The sequence below is a fragment of the Danio aesculapii genome, chromosome 5 (assembly GCF_903798145.1).
Source record: "Danio aesculapii chromosome 5, fDanAes4.1, whole genome shotgun sequence".
Lineage (NCBI taxonomy): Eukaryota > Metazoa > Chordata > Actinopteri > Cypriniformes > Danionidae > Danio > Danio aesculapii.
In genome coordinates this window covers 33,364,711-33,381,232 of record NC_079439.1, presented here as the reverse complement: position 1 = coordinate 33,381,232, position 16,522 = coordinate 33,364,711, and the positions used below count along the sequence as shown (strand labels likewise).

The 16,522-nt window shown below is 33.7% G+C and overlaps 1 protein-coding gene across 1 annotated transcript; it reads left to right on the top strand.

Annotated features, from left to right (window-relative positions):
• Window positions 1-993: 993 nt before the first annotated feature.
• arpc5lb (actin related protein 2/3 complex, subunit 5-like, b) lies at window positions 994-12,850 on the top strand. The gene is made up of 4 exons (XM_056457990.1): window positions 994-1,369; window positions 8,908-8,979; window positions 9,070-9,246; window positions 12,202-12,850. The coding sequence occupies exons 1-4, from the start codon at window positions 1,229-1,231 to the stop codon at window positions 12,262-12,264; spliced, it is 453 nt and encodes a 150-aa protein (XP_056313965.1). The 5' UTR covers window positions 994-1,228; the 3' UTR covers window positions 12,265-12,850.
• Window positions 12,851-16,522: the final 3,672 nt, after the last annotated feature.

Sequence of the window (16,522 nt, the reverse complement as noted above, 5' to 3'; positions counted from 1 at the left end):
ATTTTTATAGTATTGCTCTAAAGAGACAGTTGAATGAATGAATGAATAAATGAACGAACGAACGAATGAATGTCTATTTGGCACTTTTACAGTAGGCTATATTGCTGAAAAAATTATATTGCTGTACACCCAAAATATGGAGCCAGATCAGTCTCAAAAATTATACATTTGCAAAATATAATTCCTACATCCACAACAAAATTCACATTTACAAAATCCAATTCATTAGTTCAAAACATGATTCGTAAATACACAAATCAGTTCATAAATACAAAACATAATTTAAAAATACTTGGGTTGCGGCTGGAAGGGAATCGCTGCATACAACTTACTGTATGCTGGATAAGTTGGTGGTTCACTCCTCTGTGGCGACCTCTGATTAATAAAGGATTAATGATTGAATTAAAAATTACACAAATTCAATTCGTAAGTTCAAAACACGATTCATAAATACTCAAATCTAATTCATCTGGTGAAAATATTTATGATTTTTACTTTTGAATTCACAAATTGTGTGTTGTATTTATGACTTGTGTTTTAAAATTACAAATTTGATTTTGTAAACGTGAATTCTGCTGTGCATGTCTACATTTTATCTTGTAAATGTTCTATTTTTGAGACTGATCTAGCTCCATACTAAAGTGTTTTACAATTATAAAGGAGTGAAATGACAGCTTCGTCAAAAAAGCTCTTATAGTTTTGTAAATTGCTTATAGTTATAAATTGCTCTTATAGTTGTGTAACTTGTTGTGTAAATTGCTTCCTTGTCCTCATTTGTAATTCGCTTTGGATAAAAGCGTCTGCTAAATATCTAAATGTAAAAGGCCCATAAGTTGAATTATGGCTTGATTGTGAATGTAAAGGTAAACTGGCGTTAGTTTTTGGCCTCTTACATACTGACCGAATTTTAATTTGACATGCACTGTTTCTTTAACTGTAAAGCCCTTCACAGACTCCCACTCAGCAGGTGGCAGTAGTACTCAAGCTTTGCCATCGCACCTTTCATAATAAATATGCGGCTCTGCATCGGTACACTGGAACAGCTCATGTGCTCGTGAGTGCCAGAATAACACACTGAACACACAGCCGCCTTTGAATAATCTAGTCTTCCGTCTGTGGATGTACTCAGTGTGGTGTCCCTGACGCGGACGAGAGCAGCAGAGGCTGAAATCCCGCCCCGGAGCAGAGACACACGGCACGGGACCGCGGCGGAGTGACACTGGCCCCGATGGCCAAGAACACGCTGTCTTCGCGCTTCAGAAAGGTGGACATTGATGAATTCGACGAGAATAAATTCGTGGACGATCACGATGAGGCTGCCGACCAGCAAGGACCTGATGCGCTGGAAGTCAACAACCTTCTCAGGCAATATCCTTCACTGTGAGCGCGGCGGTAACGGGGATTGAGCTGCGATCGCGAGCCTGGGTGACATGAGCGCGCACCCCGCTCCGTACAGTATCACAGCTTGATGACGTGATGGTTGCGCTGCTTTGTTTACAAAAGTTAAAAGCGCATTGTTTTTTAAAAGCGCCTCAGTGCTGAAGTTTATAAGCTGTTATATGATTTCTACAAAGTTATTAAGATTTCTACAAGTATAATTAAGTAATGGTGTTTTCAAAATTTATATTTACAGAATTGTTCATTGAGCAACAATTGGCGTATTAAAAATGATGCAATACATTTAGCGTTAATTGTCCAAATGTAGCCTACAAGTACGTTAAACGCTAATTTAATTCATATTACATAGCAGGACTTTGCCTTCTGTAATTTCATTCGATTCAATAAGTTACTTATTCAAAATTTGGTCACAATTTTTTGTCATATCACATGTGATCGTAATTTTTATGAAACTCTGCACTGATAACTTTACTTGAGATCTATAAATGATTGCTGTTACAAGGTTTTAAGATGATTGAAATCTGTTTTAAAATAATTTTAAAGGGATACTGCGCAAAAATACATATTTACTCACCCAAGGTCATTCGTGATGTAGGTCACTTTCAATCTTCAGATTTTCAGCTGAAACTGTGGCCATTGGTGATTCATAATAGTCACCATCACTTTTAGAGTCACATAATATACAGGTAACATAACATTTATACAGCTGGTCCTGATGATACATTGAACACAACTGAACCAGTGGTGTAGTCCTAAAAAAAGTGGTGTATTATTACCCACCCAACCCAAATTTTAAAAGTAGGCAAAGAAACAACGAAAGTCAATGTTTATTTCAGTCATTAGCTATATATATATATATATATATATATATATATATATATATATATATATATATATATATATATATATATATACCTGTAACTATTGACTTCCTCAGAAGGAAAAACAAATACTATGGAAGTCGATGGTTACAGGTAGTTAGCTTTCTTCAAAAAATCTTTTGTGTTCAATGGGAAAAAAAGACAGGCTGGTTTGAAACAAGTAAAGGTTGAGTAAATTATGACAATTTTATTTGGGGTGAATTATCCATTTAAAAAGGAAAATCATTTAAACAAATTTGTTCATTTTAAAGGGAGATGCTAATAGTCTAATCCTATTCAATGATTTATACTTAGCTAATAGTGCCTCCAGCAGACCCGGAGTTTAAGTATATTAAGCTGTGGTAAAACCCAACAGTTAAACTTTAGGGGACTTGTAAAATGAGCCTATTAACAAAATGTATTTATTTTAATACTGTACAAAAATATCCAGTATTGTATGTTGTTAACAAACTTTAAATTACATGTATATATTTTTTAAAAATCATGAAAACAAAAGCAAAGCACACTTCAAAAACCCAAATGCTATACTCAAGTAATTTTTTTCCATGGATTAAACAAACAAAATTGCAACTTTTTAAAATTAAAAATGGCATAAATATAATCATATAAAAAAACGTACATGGTAATTTACATATTTCACTATCACAATATGTCATATTAGGAAATAAATTTTAATACGATACAACACGTTTCACTCATGTTTCACTGAGTGCTTCTGTCACTGTGTTCAATCCTGTCATAAATGTATGATGTAGTTAATGCCACATTCACTTTAATGTGTTTTATTTTCATAGTTTATTTTGAAATAAAAATAGCAAAACGTTCGTTAAGAGTTGCAAGAATTCGCTGGAGGAAATAGCTGGAATGATGAAGGGAGCGTCGAGGAAACCGTAGATAGGAAAACCCGAATGCTCCTGTATTCGGTACATGTGATTGAAGTGTTTCTATAGCAAAGAACTACAAATATGCAGATATTATAACAATCTATCGATAAACATGTCAGGCTAAATAATTCAAATGAGTTATTAACTTTTGCTGTCTTCATTAGTTTCAAAAACACAGATTTCTTTACAATTTAAATGGCATCTTTGGAGATGTTTTTTGAAAAAAAAAAAAAACGTAAATAAATATCTTACATAAACCTTAGGACCGGTATAGCAGAAAATTTGGTGCTTTTAAAACCTTGACTTTTGCAAACCATGATATATCATGAAAACGGTTATCGTTCCATGCCTAACTGTGACTCTTGGTGGTTCATAAAATAGTTGCCTGCACTTTGAAAGTCAGAGAATATACTTTATTTAAAATTAAATTTTAAATAATTAAAATTATTAATTAATTAAAAATTAATGCAGCTGGTCCTGATGATACATTGAACACAACTGAACTATACAGTTGAGTTGATCCAGTTTAATTTTTTGTAAATATTCTCCAGTTTTTTCAACACTCTAATAAATTAACTTAATAAGCCTTCAATATTATATCAGGAGCCACAGGGATAGATTTTTTATGTGTATATTTTAATACCACTTATTGTATGCTAGGCATGGGCCGCTATAAGATTGTGATAACCCTGGATAAAAATAGCACGGTTTCACAGTATTATGATTACTACATTAAAATATTTATTCTTTTTAAATGTCTGGGTAAAAAACAACACCTTTTTACCCCTTTGAACACAGAATATTTTATTTTGAGAAACATTTTAAAGTATTTTGGAGCAGTAAACATGTCATGCTAAATAATTCAAATAAATCTGTGACTTTTGCTGTCTTCAATAGTTTTAAAGACACTGATTTCCATTTAAAATGGCATTTTTGGATAGTTTTTCTGCTGGAGATACACTTGTCCTAAAAAAAGTACATCTATATGTATATATATATATATATATATATATATATATATATATATATATATATATATATATATATATATATATATATATATCTCATAAGAACGCAGATAGCAGAAAATTTTGGCAGTTTTAAAACCTTGACTTTCCAAACCGCGGTATGCCTTGAAAACGATTATAGTCCTATGCCTAATGTATGCATAACTTGTATTTTATGAATCACCAAGGACCAGTTTCAGTAAAAAAAAAACGTCCTTAATGTTCAGCTGAAGAACTTGAAAGGCCTGAGGGTGAGAAAGTAAAAGAGGGTGAGTCTAACCCAACCCAAACTAACCAAGCATCAACTTTTGTTTTATATAATGAACTCATTTTTTCCCAAGAGCATTTGCTGAGAGCTAGAGCAGCCTGACATTTCTGCTACTTTGTTTTGTCACAGTTTTCCAATTAGGTTACACTGCGCTCATTGTAATAGTCATTTGAATCAAACAGTCGCCTGCATTGTCTCACCGTAATAAACCTGTTAAGGAGGGATGTGAATCCACACGCTATTGTCATGTTTTCACTCTCGTTTCCTTGTACCATATAGGTGGAGGAGCACAATGGTATGATTGTCTCAGTGGTATATGTATTTGTTTATTGTCTCCATGGTGAGCACAGGTAAAATATGTCTCAATATAAACTCCGACTTTAGGATGAAGGGCTATTGCTAATAACAGTTTTGTTGTTACTGCTCTTTCTGTGTGGTGTAAAAGTTTGCGATTTGGCTCTGACAGGATGTGAAATTAAATATTTGACTTCCATATTTGAGGCCAGTCACCTCAAGCATTTTCACCCCTATTGTGCCCACAGACCTTTGATTTGCATGGGGCTTCCTCTTCCTCTTTGCTCTACCGTGGCACCAGGTTCAGTATGTTCCTGCTTATCATATGTTGAATTGATTTGGTACAGCAGCTGACTAAAATTGGGAGATTTACTGTTTCAGTATTTCTCATTTGAACGTGTCAAGCCTGTAACGAGTCCTCATTAACCTTGTGTATGGACAGTGGGGTTTCCAGTGAAGGCTTTGTAATGAGAGGGCTGAATATGCAGCAGTGGTGGGAATTAAGTATATGACTTGTTTAGCAGCTCTTCTGTGCAGTGAAGCAGATGCATATAGCTTGATCTTGCTGAAGTGTTATTACAGGGCACTAAGCAGCATTTTGAAAAACAAGAAGCCCCTCGGGAGATATACATGCTCTCCGTGGAGTTTGTTGAGTTTACCACACTATGGGATAGAAGGAAGGATAAACATATTGCGCAATGTTTTGACCATTTTAAGTAACTGTTTTTTTCAAGCGAATATATATTAAAATGTAATTAAATTTGTGCTGTGATAGAGGTGATGGAGATTTTCAGCTTCTATTTTCCAGGCTTCAAAATGTGTCTATAACATTTTATCAACAAATGTCTTGAAATACAGTGAAATTACTTTAGATTATACCTGTCAACATTCCCGTTTTTCCCGGGAGTCTCCTGTATTTCAGACCCATCTCCCGCCACCATATTATTTCTCCCGGGAAACTCCTCCCCCCAAAGTCACCGACACCCGTAAGATATTTGGTAAGCTAAATATCTGGACCTGTCGGCAATACAAATCAAGCCTTGTGAAATGTGTTCAGATTGAAAATAACATCAGCGGTTACCTACAGCCAATGAGAGAGCAGCATTCACTAGTGTGGGTACCTGCAGGCCAGCGGCAGGATAGGGGAGAAGTTAAAAGGGCTTTTTTTCTGCCTTGGAAGCCAGAAATGGAGGACAAACTAGTGTTAATTTGTCAGGAGCATCCTTGTCTGTTTGACATGTCATCTGAGTAATACTACAACCAGCTGGAAAGAGAAAAAAAGTTTAAGAGAAATTGGTTATTCCATTCGAAAGCCAGGGGAGCAAAATAAGTACGTTTTCTACCTCACTAAAGGTTTCTTTCTCATTATGTAGTTAATAACAAAATATATACTTCCCGTGTGTTTGGTTATGAAACGTAGTTTGTGGACAAAGTTGTCGGTGAAACCCCCTGTTGCCGATCCATCTTGCATTGTGTGAACAAAGCAGCGACAAAACACTAGCTCAGATAGTCATGCAGTGTAAAAAAAAAATTTCTGTGACGCGACTACTTTGAAAATCCTGCAGTCTGAACTCGGCATTACTAACACTGCAAAACAATTACTAACCCGGTTCTCAACTGTGTTAATCAGACAAACACACAGAGCCACCCCAACTCTTTCCAAACCCCTCACTCCCCTCCCCCAAATGCTGAAACAAATGCTACTATTATTTCTATAATCAGACAGTAAAGACCGGTTTAAAAAAGGAAATTCCTGAAAACACAAAAGAACCGAAAGTTGCTGCAAATTTTATTTCTGTATGACTAAACTAGAAAATGAATATTAACTGAAATTGAATATTAAGTAGGGGGCGGAGTTTGCTCAACTTCTAATATTTTGCTTGCAGCAGACTAATGGTTTGTCAAACTGACATCATCAGAGAAGGATTGCCATCTCAGAGCAGAAGCAAATGGTTAGATTTTGATTGAAGATTACCAAAACAAACTTTTTTCTTTTTTTTTTAGGATTAACTTGCACAGATTACTGAAAAGACTAACCAAAAGACTAACAATGTGTGCTGGCAAAATAAACATTGTCAATTTTGATTTTTATGTAAACTTCAGGAGCCACAGACCTCAATTTTAGTATCTCAGGTAAATATCCTGTGGTCATGTGTGAATCAAAACTTTGAAATCTAGAATATGAAAAAGATATGATTCACTCAATATTGAATCAACCATATTTCGACCATTAAAAAAAAAAAAGTGTCCTTCAAGGCTGGTTATATTAGGATGTGAAATGTTACCTGAGAGTAAGTTATTACAATACTCTTATCACAATGCTTTCATTAAGGAAACTAAATTTATGTAGGATCCCAAAAATAAGTGTACTATCCTCAGCACAGCTTGAGATAAGGACGTCTGAGGACAAGAAGCTCAAAATATTTAGAAACACAAGGGCACCGAAAATGACTGTCTTGAGACTCCGTTTCTGTTTTGCTTTTGTTTTGAGGCCTTCTATTTTTAATATTGAGGTCAGGGCATCTAAAATTTGAATAGTTGTATTAAAAGTTGATATTAATGTGACATCTAATTCCAAGCCTGAAATGAAACCAGCGCTAAGCCATCTCTGTCTCTGTATTAACACAGTGGGTCAATTCGGTTGTTGGAGAATGTAGTGGCGAGCAGCTGCAGCATAACAAACAATCAATCATCCACGTTCCTTACAGTTGAGGCCCGTCTGAGAGAATCATTTGTTTCGAGATATTTCTACTTGGGCTTGTGTGTGTGTGTTTGAGACTTCTTATTTTATATTTCCTCCAAATGTCCGTTCATGTGAAGTTTAAAACTTCCTTGGTATGATATACCGTACACCACCAATCAAAACAGTGGAATTAGGAATTTATTTTCTGTTATTTTGAAAAAGTCTCTTCTCATCGCCAATTATTTGATCACAAACACTATAAAAAGAGTAATATTGTGCAATATTATTTACATTTAAAATCACTTTTAATTTTAAAATGTAATTTATTTCTCTAATTAAAAGCTGGATTTACTTCATTCTTCACGTGATCCCTCAGAAATGATTATGATATGCTGGTTTGAGGTGCTGTTATAATCAGTTATTATTACTCAGTCATTAATACTGATTTTTGTATTTATTAATATTTAAACATGACTTGATTTTCTGGGGCTGCATGATATTGGAAAAATCTGATATTGCAACTCTGCGATAAATATTTCAATATGAATACTGTTTCACAAGTTTGAATAGCACTATTTGAGGGTTTTCTGGGGAGTCTAATAGTATTTAGGTACAGAAATTGAATACTCAATGCAAAAATGCTTTTCTTACTTTGCTTTGTCTCGTTTCTAGTTTAAATATCAAAAAAAAATCCTAGATCAAGTAAAAATAAGGATTTGTTTTCAACTTCAGAAGAAATGAGGCAAAATTAAGAGTTTTTCCTTAAAACAAGTAAAATTATCTGCCAGTGGGGTGAAATAATCTTGTTTTCGCTTTAAAATATACATATTTGGACTGGAAACAAGACAGTTCTAAGTATGAAAACCTTTTTTTTTCTTTTGCATAAATCATATAAATTCCGTATTAATACAGTAATTAAATACAATTCTTTAGCTGCTGGTCAACTATAATCCAGACTCAACATTGCATATCTTGTGATGTGACTATTGTAGATGCACACATTGCGATATCGATGCTGAAATGATAAATTCTGCAGCCCTAGTTTTTATGTCCACTCTTTTAATGTGTCCTTGATAAAAAAAAAAAGTGAAAACATTCTAATGTCACCATATCACAGCTTCCACAAAAAATATGAACCGGCCCTTAAAATACTTAAAATAATAATAATAATAGAAGTTTAGTCTTGAGCAGCAGATCATCACGTTACAATGAGTTTGAAGGGACATTGAAGACTGTAGGAATGATTCTCAAAATTCATCAAATCACAGGAATAAATAAAAATTTTAAGCTAAAATCAGTAAGAAATTTTATTTTTAATTAATATTTCACAATTTTACTTGTATTTTTGATCAAATAAATGCAGCCTTGCTAAGCAGAATAGACTTCTCTTGAAAACATTACCAAATCTTACTAATCCCATTTTTTACCAGTAGTTGTAGGTATGACGGTAACTTAAACTATCAATGTCTGCCTTAACCATCTGTAATGCACAGGGGACACAATGTCAGCACTTCACATTGCTCTTAGGAATCCTCCAATCAACAGCAAGAACCCAGCAATAAAGGTAACTTCTCTACTGCATGAAGTGTGTCATTCTCAGATTGCACAGCTGCTTAAAATACAGCTTCTCTCCTGTGTTATTTTTTTTTCTCAGGAAAGAGCACAGACTGTGGTATTGAGGGTTCTGACGTCATTTAAGAGCAGTGATATTGAACCCGCTGTTAAATCTCTCGACAAGAACGCCGTTGATCTTCTCATGAAGTACATCTACAAAGGCTTTGAGAGGCCTACAGACAATAGCAGTGCCATATTGTTGCAGTGGCACGAAAAGGTAAATCCCAGCTATCGAGTTAGCTGTATTAGCTGTATTTTATTACTATTATTATTATTATTATTTTAAACAGGGTTTCTGCAGGATGTATTAAAGGGATAGTTCACCCAAACATGAAAATTCAGTTATTATTTATCTTATATTTGTTTAAAATCTATATGGGTTTCTTTCTTTTGTTGAACACCAAAGAATAAGATCATTTTTGATCTTCCATGGAAGTCAATTGGTACCAACATTCTTCAAAATATCTTCTTTTATGGTCAACAGAAAACGGAACTCATAAAGGTGTGAAACCACAAAAGAATGAGTAATAATGTGTAAATTTTTCTCTAGATCTGCCAATGAAGACCTTTTTGGCAAATTAATGAAAATATCTGTAATAAATTGAAGAAACTCTTCCTAATAAGATGCGTTATGATCAGTCAGATGACAAGTGGACAACAGAGGTGCATTTGTGACCCGGGACCACAAAAGCAGTCTTATGTTTCACAGATATATTTGTGGGAATAGTCAGAAATGCATTGTATGAGTCAAAATTATATATATTTTTAAAAATTAGAATATCAAGTAAAGATCATGTTTCATAAAGACATTTTTAAAGGGCACCTATGACGAAAATCATCTTTTGTAAGCTGTTTGGACAGAACTGTGTGTAGGTATATTGTCCACTGTTATACTGGAGTGATATAAAGACAACAAGTCTTTTTTAATTTCCTGATGTTAAAATAGAATCTAAATCCCTCCCATTTTGAGGCCCACACAACATGACGTAGAAGTGCGGTTTCCCCGCTCACCAAATTGATTGACAGCCACGTATTAACATGTCTCCATAGTAACGCGTATAATCATATCAACAAGACAGGGCGTGCGCAAAGCAACTGAGATTAAAGATCTGTTCTGCTCTCTGTGATCATCAGCACCTAAAGAATGAGTTTTACAAGTTTAAAATGTTTCTAAAACAGTGCATGTTTGTTATAAAGACAGTAAAATCGCTTCATAATTCTTCACCACAGCCGCATGCGAGTACAATTATAAAAGACGAAGCGTCAATCCCAGTTTACAGACTTAAATCAGGTTTGTTTTGTACATTAACACAACGGATGTCCATACAAATACATCAAATAACCATTGGTAAAGTTCTTACTGTAGTAAGGGATATCTGGTTTATTCTTGTCTGTCACTGTGCTGCTTATGCGTGAGATGCAGCAAGAGAAGCTACACCCATCTCTTTGGCTCTAACACGCACATGGGATCAGTGGGCGGGGAGAACCAGCTCATTTTCATTAAAGGCACAGGCAACAAAAACAGCTACAAAGTCAAAACAGCTCAAATTACCAATATACACAAAGGTATAATAAATAATCTGATGAGTGTTATGAGCTTAAACCTTACAGACACATTCTGGAGACATAAAAGACTTATTTTAAATCTTTAAAAAAGGGGGAAAATAGGTGCCCTTTAAAATGTCCAACTGTAAATGTATCAACTCAATTTTTTATTAGTAATGTGGATTGATAAGAACCTAATTTGAACATTTGTTTTCGATGATTTTTCTCAATGTTTTGCTTCTTTTTAATTCTCAAAATTCAGATTGTCAGGAATATAGATGCATCTTGTCCTGAAATCCATACATCAATGGAAAATTATTTATTCCGCTTTCAGATGACTTCAAAATCTGACACTTACAGTATGACTGGTCTTGTGATCCAGGGTCACATTTCACTTTGCACCTGGAGCGTTAAATTGTTTGTTTTGTCCACATTCGAACACTGTCCTGATATTTCTGTGGGGAGTGTGTAAGTGCCTGTTTATGATTGAGCCTTTTTACTTTCAATCTAATATTGAGAAAATAAGCTCACTAAATTTACATATGAAGAAATACGAGAAAGAGCTAATGCAACGTAAAAGTATAGAAGTAAAATGATATAATAATATAACTTGATATAAAGATGTATTACATTATTAATACTAATTATTTCAGACGTTTTAAAAAAAAATTATTAAAAAAAAAAAAGCGAACTAGCTCATTACCGTATCGTAAGCAGGGTGTCCGCGGGTCTTAAAAAGTATTAAATTAATAAATCAACTTTGAGAAATTTAAGGGCCTTAAAAAGTATTTAAAAAGTCTTAAATGCTATTTTACAAGGTATTAAATTCAGTAGCAGTATGCTAAAGTATATCTGAATTTAATCTTTGAATATTGGGATGTTTTGTAGTTTATGAAATCAAACAAATCCTGCTAGATTTGACATCATGCTGCTTTGTTTACTGCAGTAACCAGGAAAACACTGTTATTCCTGCTGCTGTAAAGGCGCCACCTGCTGTATTAACATTTTCATTTAGTATATAAATACAGTTTTAGTTTAGGATTTGTGTCTTGCAATCAGTATTTAGTAAATATACTGCAAGTTAAAATGTTGGCAATGTTACTGGTTGAAACCAAGCGGCAACCTCCTGCACTCCCTCGTGAAGCCAATACAGAATTAACTAAAGCTGCAGTTCATCAACTCGCCTTTGGGGGCTGGCTCCAGGAACTCCAGATGTTCTCTGACTGCAATGCTAAATTGGCCAATTTTACAGTTGATAAAAACATGTTTACAACCAAATATTACCCTTCATGACAACTGTGAGGGGGTGAATTTTTTTATAACTCATCCATATCCTTTTTATGAAGTTATATTAAGTTGTCATACAGTGTTATGCCTGGATTTCATAAATAGCCTTGCATTTACTAACAAAGACTATATTCCATTCTGTGGAACAAGACTATATTTAAAATCGTAATATGTTTAAGTTATATTAAGAGAACAGTTTGTATTTGTGTTGCCAGATCAGTTCTTTAAATCGTAAATAATATTTCACAGAATTACTGTTTACACTGTACTTTGGAAAAATCAATGCAGATGTGTAAAAACAAATCTTAGTTATTGAAAATTTTCCTGTCTTGAACATCAGGCATTTGCTGCTGGAGGACTCGGCTGTATAGTTCGCGTTATGACAGCTAGAAAGTCCGTATGACCACCCGACCAGACCTGGAAATAATGTCGCCCAGAGACCCAGAGGACAAAAGGCAGGTTTGCCTGTTACAGGACAGAAGAATAAGAAGAGAGCACTGTTTTGAATGCTGCTGTCTTGATGAGGAACAAAATGAACTGCAAATGGTAGAGAAAGACCGAAGCACTCGTTTCAAACTGAAAAAAATATATATTAATGCTTGTGTAAAAGTGAAGTGACGTTCATATGCCAATACATCATAAATTAATCTATGATATACTGGCGTCAAAAAAAAACAAAAAGATTTCAGTCAGTGGTTTTGTGTGTGTGGGGTGGGGGGGAAAGAAGTGCGTGTGTGCGCGCTGAGAGCAACACTTTTACAGTCAGGTGAATGTGAGACATGCGGTTGTTGTTTGGTTTGAAGTGTTTTCTGTGCTCAAAAAAAAAAGTTTGAATTAATCCATTTTATTTTCTTATTTTATTTCACATCTTTGGTCCCATACTCTTGATTTTTGTGCAGAGATTTAATAATGGAACCAGTGATGTACACCAAAGGGGAAACATGGGGATCATTGTAAAGTGCCTGCTACAATAAAGTAAATGGATCTCCTTTACGTTGTCACTCGTCTTTCATGAGTTCATTTTAATGTGCAAGTATGAGGCGAGATTATTATAGTTTTGTTTGTACTTTAAAAAATATATATTTCAGTTTAGTTTCATTGATGTTTTGTTAGTTTTAAGTGTAGGTTTTATTTTGTGATTGTATTTCTATTTAGTTATTTTGATTATAGTCCATCAGAGTGAACAGGACCCTTCCAGTATGTAGCAAAGCATAATGCGGTCCCACTTTAAATGAGGTGACCTTAAATAATATGTGCTTACATTGAAATGAATCATTGTGGAAATACATGTTTTTACATTGTACTTATGATTGATTCAACACCTGCGTGGATTTACAACTGATTACCAGAGATGGCAAAAGTACAAACATCCTTTACTCAAGTACAGATACTCCAACACAATCTCACGGCAATTCGTAACTTTTTGATTTAGTGGCTAATTTTTACGATCCAATTCGTACATTTTAGTATGATTTGCTCATCCCCCAATGACAGTTGGGTTTAGGGGTGGAGTTAGGTGCCATGCCTCCTTTTTAAAATCGTCCAATTTCGTATGACTCAACTCGTACGAATTAGCCACTAAACTGACAAAATGTAAAATACTTACGTTTTCTCGTGAGATCAGGCTGGATACTCATGTTTAAAATGACTTTGGTAAAAGTTAAAGTACTGACTACACTTTTGTACTCAAGTAAAAATAAAGAAGTACAGCCTGAAATAAGTAAAAAGTATCCATTCCCACTACCTGTTTTAGTGTCATACTGTTTCATGTATACATCTATACAAAATAACTTACATTTATAACTTTTTCAGCAGTAAATTAACCAAGCAACATTGTTCTACAATACTGTCCAACAACCCAACTTAACTATATGACTGTTAAAGACAACAGCTGCCATGCTCTTTTTTTAAAACATAATTCTGTAGGCTGCCTATATTTTAATAATTAATAAATGTCTTAAATTTAACTCTTAATTTTCTCCAAAAAATATTTTATAAAAAAAAAAAAAAACCTTAACATATTTGACTACACATAATTTTTGCGTTATGGTAAACCTGCTTCATTTTATGAAACAGCAACACTTGCAGCTCATGTTATTTCACGTTTTGTTTGTTTTTTTAGAGTATTGTGAATATTTTATTTAACGGATTAAGTTATTAATGCTGTTAAATCATTTTAGCATCATCTTTTAAAAAAAGATAAATTCCTGATCCTTGGCATTACAATTTTATTCATAAATCACCCATTATAAATACTTTTGATGTTCTAAAATACTTAATTACCAATCTAACAAATTTAAATAAGACTGCAATGTATATAATATACATGTTAAAACTATAAAACAATATAAATTTTACACTAGGAACTATGAACTTGTTAAAAATAAAGGGCATAAATCCCAATGCACAACGTATTCATAAAGTATTAAATTGCTTTAGTACTAACTGTACAAACATTGACAAACTTTTTGTTTTGTTTTTGCGTAATAGATTGAAAGGTCAGAGGCCTGCAGTTCATTATGTTTGGAAGTGGACAAAACACTTTTTAATACTATTTAAATGCCTGGTTTGAACAGAAAGTGTCTCTTGTTACCTTGTGATCCGATCGACCAAAACGCATCTAATTACCCACTATGTTTACAACGCTGATTCCCTCTGTCTCATCCATGTTCATCATTCTTGCCATTCTCATGGTGAGCTTAATTAACAAGCCTACTTATGGTGCGTGTTCAGAGGTTGAAAAAGCTGCGCACTGCAGCACACAGGCGCGCAACTACTAGAAATATATTGATTGAATCAAAAAGGTGTTCAAATTGTGCAGTGACAAGAAATAATATCCATCACGCCACCAAACAAAAGTAACAAGCCGGATTTAAAAATGTAAGAAGTATGAAGTACAGATATTTGTGTAAAATTGTTAGGAGTGAAAAGTAGAAAGTAGTCAGAAAAATAAATCGTGGAGTAAAGTACTGATACCAGAAAAATCTCCTTAAGTACAGTAAGAAAGTATTTGAATACTTCGTTATCTCCTATCTCTGCTGATTACACTGCTGACCATCTCTTACACCCTAACCCACCTTTAAACCTACTAGGGTTGCTAGGTTTACCGGTACTATGGTAGTATCGTGATACTATGGTTCCAAAATACTGGCGATGCTACTGTAGTTTGTAAATGGTAGTATCAAAATTAACGGTTTATCTAAAATACATACCGTAATGTTGCATGAAAAGTCACTAAAATGCTCACACATTTGTGCAACAAACAATTTCATTTTAATAGTCTGTGGAGCCCTTTAAGGTTGCAAAACTGTATAATTCACATTTTGCACGTTTTCTGACGCTTCAGTTCAAATCTGAATCAGTTCATTTCTGTTCCTGTCAATATGGTTTAATAGCTACAACTGCAACAATCTATTTTAAAAGGAATCTATTTTCTATTTTTTAAATTTTTTAATTACTTTGGGTTCTTACCTGATAAGACAAAAAATCCAATAGATGAAAAACCCAAAACAGCAACAGGAAACGTTGAATCTTTTTTTTACCACTTCATATCGCCTAATTTTTTTGGGAATAATGCTTTTTTTGTAACTAAATTCGTTTGGTATAATTTGTATCTTTCTTTTAATGTGTTTTTTGCTGGTCAGTTATCTACAAAATAAACTAAAGGAACGAATACATTTTAGCTGAAGTGACGTGCAAATAATACTTTTTTCAATAATAAGGGAATTAAGAATTCAAGTAGGCCTATTATAACATTTTAAAATGTAGTATTTATGACCATTTTTTTATACCATAGATTTGGGTTATGAACGACAGTATTGCAATACTACTTGGTATCACGATACTTCAGATGGTATGTATTGTAACATAAATTAATGGTATCATGACAACCCTATCCCTAACCCAACCCCTATCCCACCTCAAAAGCACCAGAAGTGTTCTGCAATACATTAAGAACACATTAAGTACATTTATTTATTTTTTGATGCAAGGACATAGTAGTTAAGGTCCCCTAATATAAAGTGGAAACCATTATGCTTAGTGTTTGCACAGTTTAAACTTTACATTAACTCTTTTAGCAATAAATGAAAAATAATAATAGTTTGAATCCAAATCTAAACTTTATAAACAACGTTTAAAAATATAGAAGTAAAATACATATTATAAAAACATTCAGAAAAAGTCATATAATAGAAAATTATAGTCCTATTTGATTTCATGACATGACATATAGTTCAGCATATCTAATTTGCATTTATTGTCAGGCAATTTTTGACTACATAAACATTTGGTTGTTTTTTTTAGCTGTAGAAGCTCCAGGAGCATGTTATGGGTAAACTCCATATTTCTTTAAATAGCTACAGGTCAGATTTTCCACAGCAGGTTGAGTGCTTATTAACTCTGTAAACAATTATTTACTGTATATGTGCTGATAACTACTTTAATTGATAAATGTTTTTTGGTAACACTTTATAATTACTACACACTATGAATCATCTATTAAGCATCAGCAAATATTTAATTCATTATTCTATTAAGCATGAACTCTACAATATAAGACGTTAGTAAGCAGTTTATAACTTCAGCTACTAATGCTGTGTTCTTGACATTTATAATGTGCTTAATGATTGTATTTTCATACTTTGTTGCAGATTATTTTT